This window comes from Diabrotica virgifera, chromosome 6 (assembly GCF_917563875.1).
Source record: "Diabrotica virgifera virgifera chromosome 6, PGI_DIABVI_V3a".
Classification (NCBI taxonomy): Eukaryota; Metazoa; Arthropoda; class Insecta; order Coleoptera; family Chrysomelidae; genus Diabrotica; species Diabrotica virgifera.
Genome location: NC_065448.1, coordinates 109,759,400 through 109,785,482, shown reverse-complemented (window position 1 = coordinate 109,785,482; position 26,083 = coordinate 109,759,400). Strand labels below are relative to the sequence as shown.

General features: G+C 33.0%; 1 protein-coding gene across 1 annotated transcript in view; it reads left to right on the top strand.

Moving 5' to 3' along the window:
* LOC114327939 (E3 ubiquitin-protein ligase CBL-B) overlaps nt 1-26,083 on the top strand; it is a 328,350-nt gene that overhangs the window by 186,416 nt on the left and 115,851 nt on the right. The window contains exon 2 of the mRNA XM_028276660.2: nt 398-544. Within this exon, the coding sequence (XP_028132461.1) occupies nt 398-544 (147 nt within the window). The remainder of the gene's footprint in view (nt 1-397; nt 545-26,083) is intronic.

Here is a 26,083-nt window from a genome sequence, read left to right as displayed (position 1 = left end):
ATATTATGGTGTATTCCACGAATATACGACTGTTTTGGATTATCCCGACAACGAATATTTTAGTGTGCAAAATAAGAAATACGAAAGTATTTTGCTCTAATAATTAATTACTCCAATAAGCAACAATATAATTTGCAATTTACTTTTCTTCTTCATATTTTTCACAGTAAAATATTCGTTGTCGCGATAATCCAAGTGGGTCGTATATTCGTGGAATGGGGTATATGCAATACTTTTGTCCGTGAGTATAGAATTGGCAAAAAAACCGATAAGTTGACCAGACCAGGTTAGGTTGAGGTGGTCGAAATTAATATTTTTAAGTAGTTAATAGTAATTTTCTTTATAATTATTATAAAACACTAGTAATAAAAACTAACCCGAGGTATTTTTGTTTCAGTACGTTGGTGCCATGGAAGTTATTCAGACAGGAGCTTAATAACGTCCATCCAATTAGTTCTGGATTAGAAGCAATGGCTTTGAAATCTACGATAGACCTTACTTGCAATGATTACATATCGAATTTTGAATTTGACGTTTTTACCCGGTAAGTATTTCAAAACTGTTCTGCGGCGTATGTTTAGAAATTGCCTAAATATTATGTGTATGTGATACCAAGGCACCATTATACAATGATGAGCGCGCTAATAACCGGCAAAATAACGCAAAAGATGAAAAATATTATACATTGCGAAACAAATAGAGATGAAACTAGTGGAGGTGGAAATTAGCGTTATAAACGTATAAATTAACATTACGTTACATAGTTTCCCACCTTTAGACGTATGAGAGGAGTATGACAACTGTCACTGTGACAGTAGAATTTTATAAAATACTCCTGTCATAGACGTCTAAAGGTGGGAAACTATGTAATGTACTGTTAATTTATACGTTTATAACGATAATTTCCACCTCCACTGGTTTCATCTCTATTTGTTTCGCAATGTATTATGTTTTCCATCTTTTGCGTTATTTTGCCGGTTATTAGCGCGCTCATCACTCTATACTGTTTGTATAAGGGTCATTCTTAATAAATTGGCAGATTTTACCACTAAGTTTTAAAACAATTAAGATTCAATTTGTTTTTTCGTAACTTGATTGAGAGATAGCCACTTGTTAAAGAAATGTTATAGGTCAAGCTAAACATAAAGTATTTTTCGCGTAAATTCAAAAAAATAATTTGTATAGTCCACGGACATGATGTGACCTCGGACTTGACAAAGTATTTTTAATTCTGATGTCAATGTTCGTAGGGTACATAAAATATAATGTGCATTATTTAATTTTATATTAAATTAGCAATAAGTTAAACCTTTCCTTTTTTAAAATACTAACTTCTCGTTCTCGTTGGAACTTTACCACGTTGAGCAGATAGGACGTGAATTATAAATTGTAAAATTTCCTCATCTTCTTTAGTCTCAGCATCCGTATGGCTTGCAAATTGTAGAAGCCTCGGAGGTGTAACCAGAGAAGGTTCCCATTGTTTTCAGTCTGGTAGGATGTAGAGTAACATTTTTTGATGTTGTTTTATGTGCTATTAGGTTGAAAACTTAGTATTTTGCTAGCAGTTGCCGCTACGGCATCCCTGCCATTTCGTTCGTTGCAATCCGTGACTGCAACCGGGGTTTGTCCTAGTTGGGTCAGAGAGAGCAGCATATGTGCCCCCTGATGAGAGACTAATAAGTTTCGAAACCGGTAGAGGTGCTTGCTGCACTCTCTGATTGAACTGGAATGATGATGCGACTGTAGTTTCGTGTTGCAACGAAATTGAAAATGGTTATTCATTTTTTATTTACATGTTTACTCTGATTGGAGTACGAAGGGAACCATTCTCGTTGGAACTTTACCGCGCTGAGCAGATGGGACGTGAATTATAAATTGTAAAATTTCCTCACCTTCTTTAGTCTCAGCATCCGTATGGCTTGCAAATTATAGAAGCCTCGGAGGTGTAACCAGAGAAGGTTCCCATTGTTTTCAGTCTGGTAGGATGTAGAGAAACATTTTTTGATGTTTTTTTATGTGCTATTAGCTTGAAAACTTAGTATTTTGCTAGCAAAATATTTTATTTTAGTAGCAGTTGCCGCTAGGGCATCCGGTTGCCGCTAGGGCCATTTCGTTCGTTGCAATCCGTGACTACACGCCGGGGTTTGTCCTAGTTGGGTCAGAGAGAGCAGCATAATATGTGCCTCCTGATGAGAGGCTGATAAGTTTCGAAACCGGTAGAGGTGCTTGCTGCACTCTCTGATTGAACTGGAATGATGATGCGGCTGTAGTTTCGTGTTGCAACGAAATTGAAAATGGTTGTTCATTTTTCATTTTTGACTTTCCTTTTTTTTTGTTTTAATAGAATATAATGTTACTTGTAAAATAAATCACGTCCGTGGAAAACAACAATCCACGGACATGACGCAATACACGCTACTAACAATCTATACATCACATTTTTGAGGTTACAAAATGTTTTGACTATGGAATATAATCAGCTTTGTATATTTTTAATAAAATATAATGTTACTTGTAAAATAAATTATTACTTCCGAGGATATTCTGCTACGTCCCTGGAAAGCAAGAATCCACGGACGTGACGAAGAACACGTTATACTAACAATCTACACATCACATTTTTAAGATTAGAAAATGTTTTGACTGTGGAATATAATCAGCTTTGTATATTTTCGTTACAGTGTGATCCTAAAATGTAAATCTAAGATTACACTTACTTTTTTAAGTGTCCACAAATGTGACAAAAGGTCTTGGCGAAACAGATTTCACCAAACAAGTTGCTGTTTATACACATAATGCGTGTTGAATTAACTTCACTGATGCGTGTAACAATTTGTTTGAGTTTATGCTTGCCTCATCATCTGGTAAACATTTGTGGTCATTTAATATATGCGGGAGTTTTTAAGGGCCGGTTGTTCGAACGCTAATCAAGAAGTTGATTTTAATTAAGTCCTCTTAACATCCATCAAATAACAACACCCTCATTCGTACGTCAATCAGTTGATTGTAATCAATAATTTTAATTATCATTATGATAATTAACATAATTGATTGATTAATTAATTATTAATTAACATAACAATTATTAACATAATTGATTAATAAATCTCATAATTGTAATCAATTATGTTTTCAGCAACACAAACAAAGTTGACATTGACAGTTGGTAACAGTAATTAAATATTTGATAATGATCAGTTGATTCCATTTTTGATTAGCGTTCGAACAACCGGCCCTAAATGTATTAAGTAGGTCCACGGACATGACAAATATTTTGGTGACAAGCTTTAAACCTGTATAAATTAATAGCTGATCCAACTAAATTACTTTTATATCTATACTCCATCTCACCTTGACTTTACAGTATAAGGAACATAGGCAATGCAGTCCTTTAGAGTTTTTAGCGCGGTATCAAAAATAATTTGTAATCGAACATTAGGGAGATTAAATTAAAACTGTTTTAGAAAGGCAATCTACAATTTTAAGCTTCATATGCGTTAAAATTTATTTGATATTATATTATAGTTATTACGCATATGAATCCTAAAATTATATATTGTCTTTCTAAAACAGTTTTAATTTAATCACTATAATGTTCGATTGTTCGAAAAAAAATCAGACTTTTAATACTATTCACTACAGATGTGACTGGACACGGACGTGATAACTCACGTTCCGTAGACAAGATAAAAACGCAAATAAAGCTTTTAAAAAATATATGGATTGTGACGCTTTTAAAACAGTGCAAATTTACCAATACAAAAACAAATTAAAAGAAAAAGCAATTTTTATAATAGTAAATAGTAGTTGTGTTGTGACCGACTTTCCTCCAATTTGATAAGAACGACGCGTAAGCTTATTCAATTGAATTGTAACACACTGCGTTAATACTAAATACAGGGTGTTAAAATTAAACTTTTATTTTATTTATTCTTGAATATTTCCCGAAAGGCAAGAGATAACAACACGAAATTTGGCAAGCGGGGGTTTTTTGGGAGGAGAAATCTAAATTCGCCACCAAAACTGATGTATTATCCAGAGGGCGCCTCATACGTCTTTCAGCGCTCATTTAATACGTTCAATTTTTTTATCCCCTACTCTCTTTTTGAATAAAAATTTTTGTTCTCTCAATATTTTTACTTAAAAAAGGTATACTACATTCATCTCACTAAACTCAACTGTTTTCGAGATAAATGCATTTTAAATCTGCGATACAACATAATTTTTTGCATAATATCATTGTAGTTACACCCGAAAAATAAACTTGAAACCATAATGATTGTGCCAGTTCTCATATTTATATCATTGCATCGCAAATTCGATTTGAAGAAATTTGCGATACGTTTTTGTCAATTTTTATGATTTTAAGTTATTTTTCGGGTGTAACTACAATGATATTTAAGCAAAAAAGTATGTTGTCTCGCATATTTAAAATGCGTTTATCTTGATAACGGTTGAGTTTAGCGAGATGAATGTAGTATAACAACTAACAACTTGTATTGAAAACAACATATTTTGTAATTTGCAAAAAAAAACAACATATTTTGTAATTTGCAAAAAAAACAACATATTTGCAACCTATTTTAAAAAACTCTCAATCATGCTCCATGAGAAAAGAAAATAAAACTAATTTCATCCTTTTCGTGTCTCCGCGGTGTCTTAGATGGCGTAGCTACTTTTGCTATAACTACTCAACGCTTAGCTACTCTACCTACCTACATACAATTTGTATTATTTTATCAAAAAAACAAGCATTTACTCTGCAAATTGTATATTTTGCTTTGCATTTTTATATGAAAAAACCGCGGTATTTATCTTGTACTTTTTTTGAACTAGGTGCAATACTTAGGAGGTAATATTATTATTAATAAAAAAAAATATATTAAAATACAATGTTAAAAACTTTAATAATATTAGCAATATTAAAAAGTTTAATGTATTATATTATAGTAGGTATAGTATATTATGAATCAGTAGAAACGATTACAGTAGAGCGTCGATTATCCGAACTAATTGGGGGACAGGGGTGTTCGGAAAATCGGTTTTTCGGATAATCGAACGGTATTGATAGAGCCGTACATATTTATCCACAGGTGAATGAAAGCCATATATTTACATACCTACATACATACTCGTATATGTGTATCTTTAATGACAAATAGGACAATAATTATTACACAAAAAAGTGCAGTTCTTGCAACAAAATAAACATTTTTTAAGCGTTAATTACTAACGCTTGGTGAATATTACTAATGGTTAGGTGACAAGTTGAGAGTTCGGATAAGCGGTCGTTCGGTTGATCGACGTTCGGATAATCGACGCTCTACTGTATATTTAAATTTGGTAAATTATAACTCCACTCGACCACACAACTCGAAACACAAGTACGCAAATACGGTTGCGTGAAGCGTGGCTCGAAGCCGTGGAATTTACGAGACTAGCTCGGTCTGTAGATCCTTGTATTGAAACACATCTTTGGTCAGGTTAGCCTTGGAAACAAATTGTAATCACTCAACTGACGTTATGAAATATTAGTTATGTTTGTAAACGTCACACTGATCAGTTCGTATCATTTGTATTTTTTTTGTATCATTTTGTATTTTAATAGGTGACCCCAGATTAAGTTATAACCTGGAACGATCTCTAAGTTGAGTGTTTTTTTTTACTTTCAAAAGTAAAACTTTTGATCGGGAAAGACATTAGACTTTCAGGTTGGCTGATGATGCTGGTTTAAAGCACTAATACGATGTGTAGTAAATATGCCAGCTTGTAGTTTGTTGGAGCAAGCAAGCAATTTGATTCAACCCGACCCGTGAGACTTGTTCACCCCTGAGGAAGTACGTTCGGGTGTAACAATTCATTGGAGCGAGGTGTATTAACCCGAGTCTAAGACAGGAGTCACTCCACCGCGCTCCAATGCTCCGGGCCATCCCTTTCCCCCCTATAGCACGCTGATGCGCGATAGGGGCACAACTATCAGCCAAATGCTTTTCACGTGGGAATCCTGGGTAATAGAATACCAACGTGGTGCCCTAATCGATTTGCAAATCAAGCCAGCGTAAAGCGCTATATGCCTGTTATCTTCTTGTGTTTGTTGGAGCGCCATTTGGGTTGAGAGTGACAGTTGTGTACGGTCTTTTACGTTCTTTAAGCGCCTGCCCCATGTTTGGGCAAGTTGATTTTCGTTATGTTGTGTGGTGAATTATTGAGCTGCTGGATCTATATCATCTGGAGGATTGATATGCAAATTAAGATCAGTGTCTTATGCTAGGTAGGATTGAAAATATGTACAGCTGTTTTTTTTTAAGCGAGTGGAGGAGATAATGGATTAGCAGATAGGCGTATGCCTGCATTTATAGTAGTTCAGCAGATTTTGAATTCTGAGGTCATTCAGCAAGTATGTAGGAATGCTGTTGTTGAATGTAATAATAATAAAATCATCGTTGTTTTCCGCCATTGCTTTTGTTACAAAACTTGACTTTTCTATGATCTTTTAGGCACTAATGTTTAGTTTTAGTTGACTTTATTTATTTTTAATAACTTACTTCTAAACAAATGAAAAACACTTAATTTATAGCCTTTATTTTACAAACTACGATATCTAATTTATTTATTACACTAAATCTAATAATTTATCTAATTACAAATTCAAAAATATACCGCGCCCGTTATATATCAAAGCACACCGACGTTTTAAAATTCACAACTCGATTTGAAATACAATAATTATTACGCGTCGATAACTGACTTGCCTGCTAAATGAATCTCTCGTTTTTATATACTTCGGTATCCCATGTTCCGAATGCCGTGGAAAGGAATGGTGTTCTCTGGTAATGACGAGAAGCTTCGGAAAGAAATAGGCCAGGTTGTGAGCGGCCTATAAATAGTGTCACACTTTTAAAAGATGCCCTTTTGTTGTTGGGAGTCTTGAGCCCCAATGTATACATTTGGCATTCCAGTCTCCCAATTTACAACGAACTGTTTAGTAGAAAACTGTTTATTGTTATACACAGTTTCACATACTGCGTAAAAAAAGATAAACTGCACAAAAATTTGGTATCCTTAATCGCAACTAAATTTTACTAAAAACTTTAGCAAATCCATAGTTGCTAGTGATAATGCGATGCCAAATATGTCAATCTATGACGTAAACCTACCAATTACTGTGATGTTGTAAGTTGTTTTATGTAATACTCATTGATTATAATATGATAACTAGGTATAGTTAGTAGCGTGTGAATTTAATCAATCAATGTTTATCGTATGTATATAAACGTATTAACAATGGCTTAATAGTTTCGAATCGTTAAGTGATCGAAATAATGTTATTATTATGCTTTAATTTTATTAATGTAATCAGTGTATTAGGCCTGGATCCCTCGTACCAAAAAAAGTTGATTAATAGCAAGCTGAAAATTTGTTAATAGCTTAACGGTGTCTCGTCGGACAAACTGATGTTTTTCAACACTGGAACAGGGGAAGTTTTAATTGTGGAACAGGTTAAAAATTTGGAACGTCAGTCTACGAAAACGTCCCATGTATTTTGTCGGACAGAACTGATTCGTGATGAATTGATTTGTTACCCTTTCAATAAACTCTCGTGCAAAAGTCAGACTGGTATTTATCATCAACTGGGTATTTTAATAAGTCCGACACGTAGAACATGTCAAATGACAGGAATTATGACAGGTGATAAATAGCAGTCTAATTTTTGCATGAGAGTTTCATGAAAAACTGTTTCACAATTATTAAAACCCCCTGTTCCAGTGTTCTCGTATATCAAAGTTTGTCCGACGAGACACCGTTAAGCTATTAACAAATTTTCAGCTTGCTATTAATCAACTTTTTGTTTGGTACGCGGGATCCAGGCCTATATCGTGTATCAAAATATTTTTTATACTGCAAAGTATGTAATATTGAATAATTAATTGGATAAGTTGATAAGGATTGTACAGACACTTTTCTAATAGGTCAAATGTTCTACTGATACACTACAAATTATAATCAGGTACTATGTATATTGTTCGAATTAATTGTGGCAAACATGCGTTTCTTGTTTGAGTAAGTGCATTGATATACAAATACCATCGCCTTTCCACTATGTTCGCGAACCTCTTGCTCTCAGCGCTCCCTGTAACTGCTCCAATGGATACGGCATGCGCTCCTCTACATATAAACCGCCATCGATTGGACCGCTGAGGCAGAGCGCGCACCGTTGTACGCTCCGGGAGCGCCGACGTATCCACTTTGTGGAGCAGTTCCAGGAGCGCAAGAGGAGCGCGAACATAGTGGATACATGCCTTTAGAAGATGAGAGATCGGAACAACCATAATAATTGCACCTTTAGTTGCTTTTGGTTCATACAAAACAAATTTTGAGGATTTAAGTTCAATTATAAGATGAAAAACGTAAAGTTGTAGGTTCGTTGTTATTTATTTTTATATATATTTTATATATTTGTTAGGACAAAGTTATAATACAAGAATTTTCGAACATAGCTGAATATTGGTTTTATACCTCGGTAATTGAGAATTGTGAAAGGCGAATATACCGTATATATGTGTTTTCAACCGAAGTGGATATATATACGCATTTTATATGTTGTTTTTTACAAGAATTTGCGTTATCGCTTCGGAAGGGTTAGGAGCACAGATTTGTGGTTAGCTCGTTAAAGCTACTTTGAAAAGTTCATTAATTGAGTAGAGCTGCCTGCAATGTAATTAACACTTCGTTTGTGGTTGTTTTCGATTAAAAATTTTGTCACTCTTTAACTTGAAAATAATTAACAATGAGCCTACAATTTTTGTTTTTCGGCCTTAAACTTACCCAAAATTTAAACACATATACAGTAGGAAAAATGAAAGAATACCCATGAACGAACATATAAAACACGCTGTATTTTCCTGTCACCGTGTCACACAATAAATTGGCTAGCGCAAGTACATGTAATAATTTTTATTACGTGTACTTGCGCTGGGCAATTTTCTTTGTGACACGGTGACAGGAAAATACAGCATGTTTTATATGTTCGTTCATGGGTATTCTTTCATTTTTCCGACTGTACCTGATACTTCATAGCAAACGGTTTCGTTGAACAAATCAAATTAACATTTTTTAATGTTTTGTTTCTGATGCAGAATTTACTCTAATTTAGATCTCATTAACAAAAAGCGTAGCAGAGAAAATAGTCCTGTTATATAGCCCCAAGCAAAAATACTAATTGATCAATCTACGTTGATTAAGTTTTGCAAAAAACGAACTAATTTCCATGCGAACCGTTAATTGTAATTTAAAGGTACATACGAGAACTGCTATGCAATATCTTTAAAACAATTGTGGAATTTAATTTTTTTATAACCTTGCACAGCTCTCTCATCTCATTTTATTTGGAAATAAAGCCACAATTTAAGTTTTAAATTAAATACACGCTGGGCCAAAATTAACCGCCCATCTGAAAAATGGGTCATTTTTTATGTCTCGTATTTCCTAAACCTGTTGTCCGATTTAAGTGATTTTTTAATATGTTATAGCCTTATTCCTTAACAATATCGCTGTACTAATATTGTTGCTAAACAGGTAAATTTTCATTGTATATCGGGTGTACGAATCAAACTGTGTTTTTTTCTCACAAAGTTTGCATCACTTTTTGGAACATTCTAGCATTTATATAATACTGAAATTAAAACCCAACTAGAGCCTCATGTTCTCTCAACATTCTGTTTTTGATTCATTCGCTTATATTGGACCATAAAAAATTATATACTTTAACAACTAGTCATGTTTTTGATCAATATATAGCGTTTTTAAATAAGTATGGCAAACGGTAAGGGGTAAATTCTGCATGAAAAAATAATGACAGTTTGCTTTATAAATGTATGTCCGTCAATGCTTTGTTTTCGAGATAGGGGGTGTTGAAATTTTTCTTTCCGGTATTTCAAACCGGTTGAGATATCCAAATGAAATTTGGTGGATTTTAAGACGTAGTTATTGCACATTTTTTGACATACAATTAAAAATTTAATATTCACCATGGGCGCGCATCGGGGTAATATGAGCCGTCATATTACCAGTATGCGCGCCAATGGTGAATATTAAATTCTTAATTGTATGTCAAAAAATGTGCAATAACTACGTCTTAACACCCACCAAATTTCATTTAGATATCTCAACCGGTTTTAAAGCAATAAATAAATCGTCAGTTTGTAAGAAAAATTTCAACACCCCATATCTTGAAAACGAAGCATTTACGGACATACATTTATAAAGCAAACTGTCATTATTTTTCATGCAGAATTACTCCTTACAGTTTGCCATACTTATTTAAAAACACCCTTTATTGATGAAAAACATGGCTAATTGTTAAAGTACCTAATTTTTTATGGTCCAACATAAGCGAATGAATAAAAAAGAGAACGTTGAGAAACCATGAGGCTATAGTTGGGTTTTAATTTCAGTATTATATAGATGCTAGAATATTCCACAGGATGATGCGAACTCTGAGAAAAAAATACAGTTTGATTCGTACACCCGTTATACAATAACAATTTACCTAACAAAGTAAGTTATCAATCGAAGTAGCACAGAAAAACGACAATAAAGATCGTCTCCATACCACCAGATTGAAAACAGGTGGAATACTTTCTTTGGTTACACCTCCTGAGATTTTCAAAATTTATAAATCAAACAGGATGCCGAGGAAATTAAGATGAGAGAATTTTAAATATAGTCTGGGCAGATTATCGAAGAATAGGCCATTTTTGGGAAAGTTATTTACCAGCAATTTTATTGCTGGAATCGAATCTTATGATTGTACATATTAATAATATAGGTATGCAAAGTCCACAGATAGTGTGCTACTTTTTCTATAAACAAAATGGCGCCCGAAAATCGTGTTTTTTTAATTTTTGCTCTGTGACTCCAAAGATTTTAACTTTACACCAAAAACACCCAAAAAAAAATTCACCGTAATTAAATTCTGCTTAGAAACGTATTTGTCCCGATTTAGTTCGACGAAAATGTTCCCCGGAAAATGCGGGTTTTTCCAACAAAATCTTTAATTTTCAACTAAAATTTTAGATAAGTAATTGTTCATCAATAATTAAATAACTTGGTAGTATAAAATCTCTTTTTGTATAGATTATAATTCCAGAAGCCAATGGAAATTGAATGAACAGTTTAGCAACAATTGAATTGTTAATTAAAAATTTACGGTCGCTATAATAACCACAATAATTATGATACATAAGAATAACTATGATTATTGTATAAAAAAGCCACTGTACCTATCTAATGTAATTTACAGAATTGAAATTGGACTATTTATGCGGCCTCAGGAATATTTTAAAATTATAAACAATTTTTTGGCTTATAAACAAATTGAATATCTCGGGAAATATTAAATTAAATTAAACCATGAAAACGGTAATAAAAAAAGGGGACAGGACGCTTCTTTTAAAAGAAAAAACGTTTAATTGCCATGAGTGGTTCCTGAGATACAACCGGTCAAAGTTGACCGACATTTACGGCAAATATATAAACAATAGGATCATAATTTTCGAACCATCACCTTTTTATTTCGGTCCTCTTTCTCTACACCAATTTTCATATCTTTAAAGTACTCATAACATATATTATTATAATAAAAACTATCGATATTACGAGTGAAAATTGCCAAAAATAGCAAAGTTTCAAAAAAAAAAATTAGGTTGTACAAAAAGTAATCTCAAAGTTCAAAATCGGTATACGTTAAAAAAATTCATTTTCTCGGCTTCCCATGGAGCCATTTTCTTCATTCTTTTTTTGTTCCCAAATAACTCGAGTAGGGCCATCTAACTAACGCATTATTAAATGTCAAACTTGCTTTTGTTGTATTATAATAAATTTATTTATTTATTATAACAATTTTTTTTAAATTTGTTTAAAAAATATTGTTTAAATAATTATACAGCTTTCAAATGAGAATATATGTGTGTTTTTAACGTTAAAAGGTACACTTGTAGTAAGTTTATCTAAAAAAAGTCTACAACTGGAATAAATATGTAGTTTTCTATTCTTATAAATAAATTAATATATTATAACAAAACAAAAGCAAGTTTGACATTTAATAATGCGTTAGTTAGATAGCTCTACTCGAGTTACTTGGGACCAAAAAAAGAATGAAGAAAATTGCTCCATGGGAATCCGAGAAAATGCATTTTTTAACGTATACCGATTTAGAACTTTAAGATTACATTTTCTCCAACGTAATTTTTGATTGGAATTTTGCTATTTTTGTCAATTTTCACTCTTAAGAGGATCGGTACGTATTTTCGGCTGCAATGCTATTCAAATGGGGATTCATTTTTTTCGAATCCTGAGAAAACTAAAAAGTATTTTTGAAAAATGTAAACGCAGAATGAAAGATCACGTTATTAGCGAGGGCCGAAAGTCCCTGAGAACTTCTATAATGTTTATTTTAATAAGTTACAGGGGTGAAAAACTAAGAGAAAATTTAGTGTGATTTTTAATTGCAAATATATCATTCAAAATAAACTTTTTATTTATTCTAAGGGACTTTCGGCCCTCGGTAATAATTTAGGATTTTATAGGTTTTTAGGATATAATTATATAGGGTTTACTATAACTATAATTAGGTTTTTTCAGGATTCGAAAAAAATAAACACAATGCCGTGGTAATATTTTCCAAATCTATCTTTGTCTTACAACGCACTCAGCCGAATATAATATTGTCAGCATATATTGTCAGTCAGACACTGACAATCAGTGACAATTTTAAATATTTGACATTGCATCGGGAATATGTTGAGTTATTGATTAAATATTATTGATATATAATGTATTTGATAAATAATTGATTTAAGACGTGAACACATCAGGATAATATATTCTGTGATCCAAGTATTCTGTTGTTAAAGATGTTCAAAATTGTAAGCGTTCCATAACAATATATTATTAAAAAATCACTTTAACACTTTTTCTCTTTTTTCGATTGAGTATTAGTCTTTGTTGTACAAATAAATTATTACAATCACTGAATACATAGTTAGTGAAAAAATTATCACATTTATTAACTGAATTAATAATTTGCAATTATAAAAATAACAGTTATCCAAGAACATTCAAAACCCATCTCTTTAAATTAATGATGACATTTTCAAGTAGAATGACATTCTAGTAATGTTTACATATCCATACCAGTGTGAATTTTACTACACGTAATTTGCCGTGTAAAGCCAGAAAAGTACGGAATGGGACGTTTCGGCGTCGCCGTTTCGGCGTGGCCATTTCGGCGTGGCCGTTTGGGCGTAGAGCCGTTTCGGCGTAGGCCGTTTCGGCGTAGGCCGTTTCGGCGTCGGCCATTTCGGCGTCAGAAATTTTATTTTAGTTGACTAAATACCTACATTGAGGTTTATTGGTCAGGCAATTTTTTGGAAAAAAATCTTTTAATATAGTTATTTAAATACATTGGAGTTCATTGGTCACACAATTTTAACATTAATGGTCAAGTAGAAAAATAAACTAAATATATTTCTTTTATAAACATTTTGTTATATTTTATTCTGCAAATACCTATATTGGATTTTTTATTAATGCATATTAATAATAATTGCTGTTCTCTTAATTGTCCCAGAGCTAATTAGATGATAACTGACATTTTTCAACTTTAATTAGACATACATTATATGGTATATAGACGGAGAATTTTAATATTGTTAAAATATCTTTTTTAAGCAAAAATATTTGCAGAATGTATATTTTTATAACCCTACATGGGGATGGCCCGTTTCGGCGCCGGCGATTCGGCGCCAGCGATTCGGCGTCGGCGTTTCGGCGCCTGCCGGTTCGGCGCCCGCCGATTCGGCGCCCGCCGATTCGGCGCCGGCTGATTCGGCGACAGATACTTTGGCAAAGTGAGAGAGAAAAAAAATAGTTGTTAATGTATGATAGTCTGAAATTTTCTTTAACAAAAAATGTAGAGTCAGGAGAACAATTTTCGACATTTTAATTTTAGAAGATGTAAAATAATACCCGAAAGTTAGGTTTGGACCGAAGGGTTAGGTCTTCCTCCTTTGAAAATTGTACTGTATAATATATAATATATATATAATATATTAATTTTTTAATTAATTATGTGCAATTAAATAGCTTACATTTACAAAAGTTGGAAAAAATAACATTTAATATATTTTTTTAGTGTGGTATAGATATAAATCAAGAGCCTCTTAAATTTCTAAAAAAGTAACGTAGGTATAATCTAATGTCTTACTAATAGACTCCAATGTAGGTATTTAGTCAACTAAAATAAAATCTCTGACGCCGAAATGGCCGACGCCGAAACGGTCTACGCCGAAACGGCTCTACGCCCAAACGGCCACGCCGAAATGGCCACGCCGAAACGGCGACGCCGAAATGTCCTAGACCCAGAAAAGTAGGGATACACGTAAAATATTTGCGAATTATGTACCCATAGCCTTAATATCGATAGTTTTTATTATAATAATATTATGAGTATTTTGAATAATGTTATGAGTATTTTAAAGATATGAAAATTGGTGTAGAGAAAGAGGACCGAAATAAAAAGGTGATGCTTCGAAAATTATGATCCTATTGTTTAAATCTTTATAATCAAGTATATTCAAATGGGAAATAAGCCACAATTTTACCTAAAAATGATTTTATTAACGTTTCGACGCCCAAGTCGGGTGTCGTTGTCAAAATACAAAATAATGTTAAAATTTGACAACGACACCCGACTTGGGCGTCGAAACGTTAATAAAATCATTTTTAGGTAAAATTGTGGCTTATTTCCCATTTGAATATACTTGATTATAAAAATGCCACAAGAAAATAGCTTCAGAACAACGTTTAAATCTTTGCCGTAAATGTCGGTCAAGTCAACTTTGACCGGTTGTATCTCAGGAACCAGTCATCGCAATTAAACGTTTTTTCTTTTAAAAGAAGCGTCCTGTCGCTTTTTTCCAATACCGTTTTCATGATTTATTTTAATATTTCCCAAGAGTTGTTTATAAGCCAAAACGTTGTTTATAATTTTAAAATATTCCTGAGGCCGCTTAAATAGTCCAATTTCAATTCTGTAAAGTACATTAGATAGGTGCAGTGTCTTTTTATACAAAAATCATAGTTATTCTTATGTATCATAATGCAACCGTGTTTTTACAATTGAAAATATAGTAACATTTATTAAACAAATTCAATATCTCATAAATTATTAAATATTTTTTGAGCAATTTTTTTTTGCTTTATACTGATAAAATAGCGCAACTTCTCCTATAAAATAAAATATTTAATAGTACCCCAGGCTGTGGTTGAAAAAACGTGATATAATTCAGGAATTTTTGAAACCTATCAGGTGTTGTAAAGGACGATACCAGGAATAACTTCTACTAAAATGTGACCAAAAATATTGTGAGCTTTTTTTTATTGCGATTTTCATTTGTTAAATTTGCAATTTTTAAAGATTTTTAATTTTGCAGCTTAGGATATTGATTCTAGAGAAAAACTTTTTTATAGAAAGTTGTAGTAAATTTAAAAACCTACAATTTGAGCTATGGTAAGTTTAATTTCGTTTATTGGTTATTGCAAAACAGCCTGCGAAAGGTCCAAAATGGCCGTTTTTTACAATTGCGTTATTTATTGTACAAATAATTTTTTTTTATTTTTTAAAGCTTTAAAATGAAGATCTTTCAATTCCAAACATAAAAAAAATTGTAAGGCCGGATTAACGAATTTGTTGCTTAGATATTATAAATTGTTTATCCCAAGAGGTCAAATGTCGAAGGCTATAACTTTTTGAAAAAAAATCGTAGAGAGTTGGTGAAACATCCAATCTCCTTCTAAAGAGTTATATTTTCATATTCTGATGTAAATAAATGCGTAAAACATTTTTAAACCTCTAATTTTTGAGTTTGAAAATAAGGGGGCAAATTTCGTTATAAACATTTAGAGCTGAAGCGTCCCTGTACGTCCTATGAGTTTTTAACTTACAGATTATTGTTGCTGAAGACGAAACGAAGATTTATAAAAAAATAAAAAATTTCTACGACCAACTGAAGCCGAGCTAAATGTTGGGTTTGAAAATAATGGGCAAATTTCGTTACAAACATTTAGAGCTGAAGCGGCCCTGTAGATCCTATGAGTTTCTAACTCACAGATTATTGTTGCTGAAGACGAAATGAAGATTTACAAAAAATAAAAATTTTCTACAACCAACTGAAGCCGAGATAATTGTTTCTTTTTTCTTAAATCGTAGTGCTTTTATTTATAACAATTAAGAAATTATTTTACAGTCATTGACTAAAGAAAGGCTTATATTATATTAAAATAAAAATTATTATAAAATATATTTAATAATATAATATATATTTAATTATTAAAAATTATTTTTAAAATCGGTGCTTTTGCGAGCGGCCGAATTTTGCAAATCGCCCGGCTCGCTTCAAATCCGCGCGCTCGGAAAATGTTTACGTAACTTGTATTAAATTTTGACCGAAAACAATTGAATAATATTACCATTATAATATACAGTCTATTTACCACTGTATTTTTTTTTCTTGATAAACTTTTATATGTGAAATTTCATTTCTGAAGAAATAATATTACAAAAATGATACATATATATGAAATATATAACTATATTTTTAATTTTTTCATTGTTATATAAATATAATAATAATAATATTACTTCTTATTATACAATATAAAACTTTTTCTTCTTGTAATGACTATCCGTTTTGGATGTTGGCGACCATCATGGCAATTTGGCAAACCTAATTTGGAAACTGATAACCAGGAAGGCGAAGGATTACCTTGCTAGAAAATTTACGTACGTCGTTCAACACAACAACTACAAATCTTTTTAGAGCAGCAGTACCGATTTAGTGTGCAAGTACAGATTGCAATGATGGTCGCCAACATCCAAAACGGATAGTCACTACAAGAAGAAAAAGTTTTATATTGTATACTAAGAAGTAACATTCTTATTATTATATTTATATAACAATGACAAAATTAAATATATAGTTATATATTTCATATAGCATTAAATAGTTCATGATATGAGCAATAGCTGCGAGGCCTCGGATGATGAGCTTCGCGATCCGGATGGCACCCGGCGCATCTTCTCGTCCGGGGAGGAATGTGTGAAATCAGTTACCGGGCATGTAGACGTGACTCATCAGGCTTTACATGCGAAATGTGCTACTGGTGAAAAACAAAAACTTAATAACCGCAAACCATACAACATAGCTACATGGAATGTCCGTGGCCTTTTACAACCGGGCAAACAAGCTATTCTGGAGAAGGAACTGGAACGAACCAATATCTCTGTGGCCGGGCTCTCTGAACTTCACTTCCGTAACGAGGGGCACTACATAACTAATTTGGCACATTTTATGTGCTTTTCCGGCAACACTAACAAAAGTATCAATGGTGTTGGCTTTTGGGTTTCAAAATCTCTTTCTCCTTATATACGGGGATATCAAGCTATCAGTGATCGTATAATTTCCTTAAAACTAAATGGATCTCCCTCTATCGTCCATTTGATTCAGGTATATGCGCCTACCTCAACTGCTGATGATGATACAACTGAATCTTTTTTCAACGAACTGGAATCATATCTGCAAAATATCCCAAATAAAGAAATCGCTATCATCATGGGTGATTTAAACTCAAAAATCGGTGTTACTATGGATGACGAACATATACGAAATATTGTGGGTAGATATGGAATAGGTGAACGTAATTCAAGGGGAGACCGCCTTATCCAGTTCTGCGTTGACAATGACTTGACAATAATGAACTCTATGTATAAGCACCACCCCAGAAGATTGTACACTTGGATCTCACCTGGCGGACGACACCGAAATCAAATCGATTACATAATGATTAAACATCGCTGGAAAACATCTATTAGCCAATGTAAAACACGACCTAGCGCTGACTGCGGCTCTGACCACCAACTTCTTTTTGCAACGCTAAAGCAAAAATTCAAGGCATGTGCTAGGATCCGAAACAAGAGGATATCAAAAATAAAAGATACACAACAATTTAAAAGCCAATGTAATGAAAGATTCGAAAATATTTTACCAACTATCACCACTCATGATTCCGAAAAGATTTGGTTATCTTTTAAAAATACCTTGATACAGACCTTGGCTGACTGCGAGGCACAGTCTAATGCCGTCTCAACCGGACCAAAAAAAGTGTGGATGTCTGCAGATACTTTTGACCTCGTTGAAGAACGTAGAAAACTTAAAATTGCTGGAATCGAGAACCCTCTCAGGAATTCCCAGTACCGACAGCTATCTAGAGCTATTCAGGCTGCTTGTAGACGAGACAAAAACAAGCATATAGAGAAAATCTGCAGAGAAATTCAACTACATGCCGACACAAATAACACCAAAGAACTCTTTGATAAAGTCAGACTACTCACACGTAAATTCAAACAGAAATCTTGGTCTATCAAAGATGATGAAGGTAATGTACAGACGGATTTGGACAAGGTTATTGATGTTTGGAGGGCGTATTGTAAGTCTTTATACGCCAATACGGACCAGATGCCGGCGGACACCCCGTTTGTACCTGACTGCCAGACCTCCACTTTCCATTCTCCTTCAACAGAGACACACCACACTAGTTTTGAATCTGAACCTGACATACTTTTTTCCGAGGTGGAATTCGCTTTAAAAAGACTTAAGTTAAACAAAGCAGCAGGATATGATCTCATTACTGCAGACGTCTTGAAGCATCTTCCGGAATGTGGAGTGAAAATATTACATCGATTGTGTAATGAAATATGGCACACAGGCGTTTGGCCTGAGGATTGGAGAAGGACCATAATCATACCTCTTCATAAGAAAGGTTCAACAAATAATTGTAACAACTACAGGCTATTAGCTCTAATATCACACGCCAGTAAGGTGATCCTCTACATACTGCAACGGCGTCTAGAAAACTTCATAAGTTGGCAAATAGCACCTGAGCAGGCTGGATTTGTAAAGGGCAGAGGTACTAGAGAACAAATCCTTAATGTAAGAAACATCATAGAAAAAGCCAGAGAATACCAGATCCCGATATTTATATGTTTCGTCGATTATACAAAGGCCTTTGATAATGTTAGATGGGACAAACTATGGAACATATTGACGACAATGGGTGTACCTAAACACTTGACTCACCTTATTAGCAAACTGTACCAAGATAACCTGGCATATATTCGAATGAACGGATACCTGTCTGACAAATGCACTTTGGAGAAGGGAGTACGCCAAGGATGCGTTTTATCTCCCTTATTATTTAACATCTATTCGGAGTTCATAATGCGCAGAGTCTTGGATGGTTGGGAGGGAGGAGTAAACCTAGGTGGTGTTAAGATATCTCACTTGCGTTTCGCAGACGACACTACACTTCTAGCCTCTACTCCAGAAGAAATTATTGAATTTTTAAAAAAACTCGAGGAAGAAAGTGCTAAATTTGGACTCATGGTTAACTACAACAAAACCAAAATCATGGTTATTGATCGCCAACAACAGTTTCCTGAAACCCAAACTATTGCGGGATGCGAGGTAGTCTCATCTATGATATATCTTGGAGCTCTAGTTAACAACACAGGCAGTTGTGAACCCGAAATTAGAAGACGCATTCAACTAGCAAGAGCAGCAATGAGTGAACTAAACGGGGTCTGGCGTGATCGTCACATTACTATGACAAACAAAAAGAGACTCGTTTCAACTCTGGTCTTTTCCATATTTTACTATGCATGCGAGACATGGACAGTCAAAGAATCAGATAGACGACGTATAGACGCCTTTGAAATGTGGACATGGAGACGCCTGCTTCGAATTCCATGGACGGCTCGCCGTACAAATGTCTCGGTTCTGGATGAAATTAAACCGGATCAGCGTCTCTCCAGTACCGTTTACTCTAGAATTTTAAAGTTCTTTGGTCATATCCATCGGAGTGATCACAAAATGGAGCGGTTGGTGGTCCAAGGAAGGCCTCAGACTCAACGCCAACGCGGAAGATCTCCACAGCGATGGGCGGACATTACTAAAAAGCTTCTCAACAAACAGTATACTGAGGCAATACATGTAACTGATGACCGCGACCAGTGGAGAAATATTATCAATCAAACTGTCCGAGCTGCTGAAGCCCAATTATGAACCACAACACATCTACTAAGATGTTAATGACTATGATGATGATTTCATATATATGTAATTTTGTAATATTTTTGTAATATTATTTCTTCAGAAATGAGATTTCACATATAAAAGTTTATCAAGAAAAACAAATACATTGGTAAATAGACTGTATATTATAATGGTAGTATTATTAAATTGTTTTCGGTCAAAATTTAATACAAGTTACGTAAAAATTTTTCGAGCGCGCGGATTTGAAGCGAGCCGGGCGATTTGCAAAATTCGGCCGCTCGCAAAAGCACCGATTTTAAAAATAATTTTTAATAATTAAATGTAACTGTATTTTATAATCATTTTTATTTTAAGATAACATAAGTCTTTCTTTAGCAATGACTGTAAAATAATTTCTTAATTGTTATAAATTAAGGCACTACGATTTAAGAAAAAACAAACAATTATCTCGGCTTCAGTTGGCTGTAGAAAATTTTTATTTTTTTATAAATCTTCGTTTCGTCTTCAGCAACAATAATCTATAAGTTAGAAACTCATAGGATGTACAGGGCCGCTTCAGCTCTAAATGTTTATAACGAAATTAGCCCTCTTATTTTCAAACCCAACATTTAGCTCGGCTTCAGTTGGTCGTAGAAATTTTTTATTTTTTTATAAAACTTCGTTTCGTCTTCAGCAACAATAATATGTAAGTTAAAAACTCATAGGATATACAGTGCCGCTTCAGCTCTAAATGTTTATAACGAAATTTGCCCCCTTATTTTCAAACCTAAAAATTAGAGGTTTAAAAATGATTTACGCATTTATTTACATCGGAATATGAAAACATAACTCTTTAGAAGGAGATTGGCGGTTTCACAACTCTACGATTTTTTTTTCAAAAAGTTATAGCCTTCGACATTTGACCTATTGGGATAAACAATTTATAATATCTAAGCAACAAATTCGTTAACCCGGTCTTACAATTTTTTTTATGTTTGGAATTGAAAGATCTTCATTTTAAAGCTTTAAAAATAAAAAAAAATATTTGTACAATAAATAACGCAATTAGTATAAGTTATTCCTGGCATCGTCCTTTAGAACACCTGATAGGTTTCAAAAATTCCTGAATTATATCCTGAAATCGACCTATTTTTCACCCACAGCCTGGAGTATAGTGCTTATTTAAAAGGCAAATAATAATTTTTTGCAAATTTGTTTTTAAAGTTTTATATATAGTTACAGTCCGTCCAATATACCTACCGTTGCACGTCATCCGCGTCATAGCCCGTGACGTCGCCTGATACCGACACGAAATATTTAGGCGGTAGGTCTGTTCCTTTTTAGAATCATTTAGCCGAGTAAATACACGGGAATTACAGCCACCAGATATATTTTATTATATACGCGTAGAAATAATATTGGAAGATTTCTATTAATATACATTTAAAGAAACATACCCTAACTTGTTTAATTTATTTGTATAAGTGGAATATAAAGCGTTTTTATAAAGCACACTTGTTCGGATTACTCTCTAACTGCAATCGAACAAAGGTGACATTTTGGCATAAATTGGTAACATTTATATGACAGTTGCGGTGATGACACTTCATATTTGTTTTTATGCTTTACTATAAGTATTTGTTTTATTATATTTACTGTTTTTATTATTTACTTTAACGTAAGATTATAACTTAATTCTTGTTTTCTATTTCTAATGTTTTTATTTATTTACATTGAATATTAATTTGTTTTGTTGTATAATCCACTTCCGCAAAAAATATGTGATATATTTGATTTAAAATGAATTCAAGAATTTTTTGTAATTGGGCAACAATGTCAACTTAGATCTTTGGTAATTTGGTAAGTCTTAGGGGAAAGATTTATTCTTCATCTTTGCAGAAAAAAATCCTAAAGACCTTCATTAAAACGTAAATTAGCTACCTCAGCAGTAAAAAAAGTAAGTATTGTGCAAAAATGACCCCTTTCTAATTATTTAAACAATGATCCCCTTATATGATTTGGATACTTTCTTGAAAATATCTTTTGTATTGACTTAAACTTTGATATAAAATTTGTTCCGCCCTGTACGGAATTATATTTTGATTTTTTTTTTATTTTATTAGGCTAGAACAAGGAGGTACCTATAAAGCAAAAGCAGCTATGTATGAGGGAGATCCTAAAATCAAAATTTTTCAATTAAACCGATATCAAGGATCTCTCAAATAGAAATATATCACAACTTATGTATAGAATAAATTGAGTTCAGCTAGGAAGGCAAAAATAGTTGAGTCTGCTCAAACTGGCCCGTTCTTTGGCTTTTAAATCAAACATCTTTAATGCCACCCTTCTAAATGAATTTAGTGTTGTATTTTGGACAACGTAAGTTTTTGCTTATCTATTTTATATTTCTACTATTGTGTATATCGTAGGTCTAATAATTTAAGTAATAATATATTTGCTAATTACATAAATTAGTAACTACAGTCCATCTAATTTACTTACCGTTGCACGTCATTATCTACGTTAGAGATCTAAGTTGACATTGTTGCCCAATTACAAAAAAATCTTGAATTCATTTTAAATCAAATACATCACACAATTTTTGCGGAAGTGGATGAAAAACTTTAAAAATAGAAAACAAGAATTAAGTTATAATCTTACGTTAAAGTATATAATAAAAACAGTAAATATAATGAAACAAATACTTATAGTAAAGAATATAAACAAATATGAAGTGTCATCACCGTAACTGTCAAATAAATGTTACCAATTTATGCCAAAATATCACCTGCGTTCGATTATAGTTACAGTGTATTCCGAACAAATCGTGCTTCATAAAAACGCTTTATAATCCATTTATACAAATTAAATGAAACATATTATTGTCTAACAATAAAACACTGAAAACGTTTGTTTTCTATACTTCCACAAAATTTATTACAACTATGTGACTACAGCTGTTTCGGCAGAGTGCCTTTCTCAAGTGATTTAGTTTACTATGTGTTTGCCTTTTTAAAGTATTTAACTGAAGAGGTTGAGAAGTGGGGAGCTGTTTGTCTCGAGTTGGTCATTCAGAATTATATCTTTATTTTTCAATTTATTAATTTCCATAGATTCTAATAAAGATAGCTTAAGGCCTTTATTTTGAATATGCAGAATTTGAAACTGTACATTAAAAGAATGATTATGATCTAGAAGGTGAAGTGCGTATGTAGACGTGTCTCTTTTTCTATTGTTGAAAGCCCTTTTGTGTTCTGCTATCCGTTTGCCAAAGGTTCTACCAGTTTGACGGATGTAAGTTTTCGGACAGTCACCACAAGTTAGTTTGTAAACACCACTCTGTAATTGTTTTCTCCCTCGGCTCTTATTGTTCTTAATATATTTGCTTAAGTTGTTGTTAGTTCTGAAAGCTGGTGTTATTCCTTTCTTTTTTATGTATCTGGCTATTTTTGTTGTTATCTTGCCAGTATATGTGATAGAGCAGAAGGTAAGATAAGCAAATATATTAAGAACAATAAGAGCCGAGGGAGAAAACAATTACAGAGTGGTGTTTACAAACTAACTTGTGGTGACTGTCCGAAAACTTACATCGGTCAAACTGGTAGAACCTTTGACAAACGGATAGCAGAACACAAAAGGGCTTTCAACAATAGAAAAAGAGACACGTCTACATACGCACTTCACCTTCTAGATCATATAATCATTCTTTTAATGAACAGTTTCAAATTCTGCATATTCAAAATAAAGGCCTTAAGCTATCTTTATTAGAATCTATGGAAATTAATAAATTGAAAAATAAAGATATAATTCTGAATGACCAACTCGAGAAAAACAGCTCCCCACTTCTCAACCTCTTCAGTTAAAGACTTTAAAAAGGCAAACACATAGTAAACTAAATCACTTGAGAAAGGCACTCTGCCAAAACAGCTGTAGTCACATAGTTGTAATAAATTTTGTGGAAGTATAGAAAACAAACGTTTTCAGTGTTTTATTGTTAGATAAAATGAACTTCCATCAAGTAACGGTCGAATCCATCAATTACATATTATTGTGTATTTCTTTAGGTTAACATTAATAGAAATCTTCAAAGGTTATTTCTACGCGTATATAATAAAATATGTCTAGTGGCTGTAATGCCAGTGTACTCGGCAAAGTGATTCTAAAAAAGAACACACCTACCGCCTAAATATTTCGTGTTGGTATCATGTGACGTCACAGGCTATGACGCGGATGACGTGCAACGGTAAGTAAATTAGATGGAGTATACATACTCGTACCTGTTGGACGCTTGAATATCCATTAAAATGTGTATTACGCAGCTCCGTAAAGCTTTACAGCTTACACGAAACATTCTCATAAAATAATGAGTGGTAGTATATTTTCTTGTTCCATTTACAAGAAAGTTTGTATAACTATGTTCAGTTTTAGCCGTATAGGGACTAATGTGTATTAGAACATACTGCAGTATTGTAGAAATTTCAGTCCATAGTTTTTAATAACACATTGTCAGGTAGTAGGTAACTGAAAGAAAAACTGTAACCCTACGGCATTAAAATAATTTTTAAATATTCATGTGTGAAACTATGAAAAATTTCAAGAACTGTGACATGTTGTTATACGAGGCGTCTAATTTTTTATTTGCAAATAAATATACGTAATAATACTAATAATAAAATCAACTTAATAAAACAAAAACAAAACCAGATTTGTAGTTTTTATTCGTAATCCACAGATGCAGAGATTCAATTAAATGAAATCCAAATTGGCTAAGTTCACGAAATGACATATTTGGCAACTGTCATAACGGACCAACTAGAGCCAGACTGTAACAAAAATAAGAAAACTTCTGTTGGAGTGAAAGTAAAAAGAAGGATATACTCCAACAGAAGTAAGGAAAAAAAATGAAAAGAAAAGGTAACTAAATAGTTGGGGCTCTTATGAAAATAAAAATGAAGGGGCTTCAGCGTTGAAGCCGAAGTAGGAAAACAAAAAAAAAATACTACTTTGCAGTAGTACTGAAGAAAGGGGGATTAGAAGGGATATAAGTGGAAGTGGGAAGAGACAGAGGCAAACTGAATAGAGTTGGCTAGCTATAGATGCAAGAGAGCAACTTGACACTCAAGGATGGATACGGCTCATTTGCATGCCTGTCGAAGAACAGTAGCTCTAGGTAGATAGTAATGATGACTAAAAGGTGAAATAATAAAATAAGAATAAGGTACTGAAAAGGAATGAAGATGAATAATTTCTAAAGACGAACAAGATAAATAAATCTAACAAATCATGGGCGCCATGAAAATGATCTTCGATCATTTTCCCAGGTATCTTATACTGCTGTCAAATATTAGATATATCAAACCTGTAATAATGAACATAAAGGAGTAATAAAATAATTGATATACAAAATAAGTAAATATTTATTAAAAATAACTACTAGATTTTTGACAATCTCAGTGTTACACAAAGTGCATATCCTGTGACTCTAACATGACAAAAGTTATACCAAAAGTTATATTTGTGCTAACTACAATAACTAATCTGTTACAAAACGTAAAGGTATAAGTACCTCTTACTAACATATAGGGTACAACTCACATGAGTCCTCTTTACCAAATGGTTATAGTATGCTTGCTACGTACAATTAAATGAAACCGACAAAGATGAAAATAATACAAATAAATAGGCCCAAGCCTCACTAAGGGAAAATACAATAATGAAGTAAGTAAGTTAAGTATACAATGAATGAAATAGAAATGAAGTTGAGATAAATACCGACGATGACCTAAATTATCCGAACAAATGGAATAAAGCGAATAACAATAAAATATTTGGGAAACGAGCAAGTAATATTACAAAATAAATTTACCCGAATTACATAAACCAATATCAAAGCAATCATAAAGTATTAAAAACCTAATTTTCTCTAGGCTTAT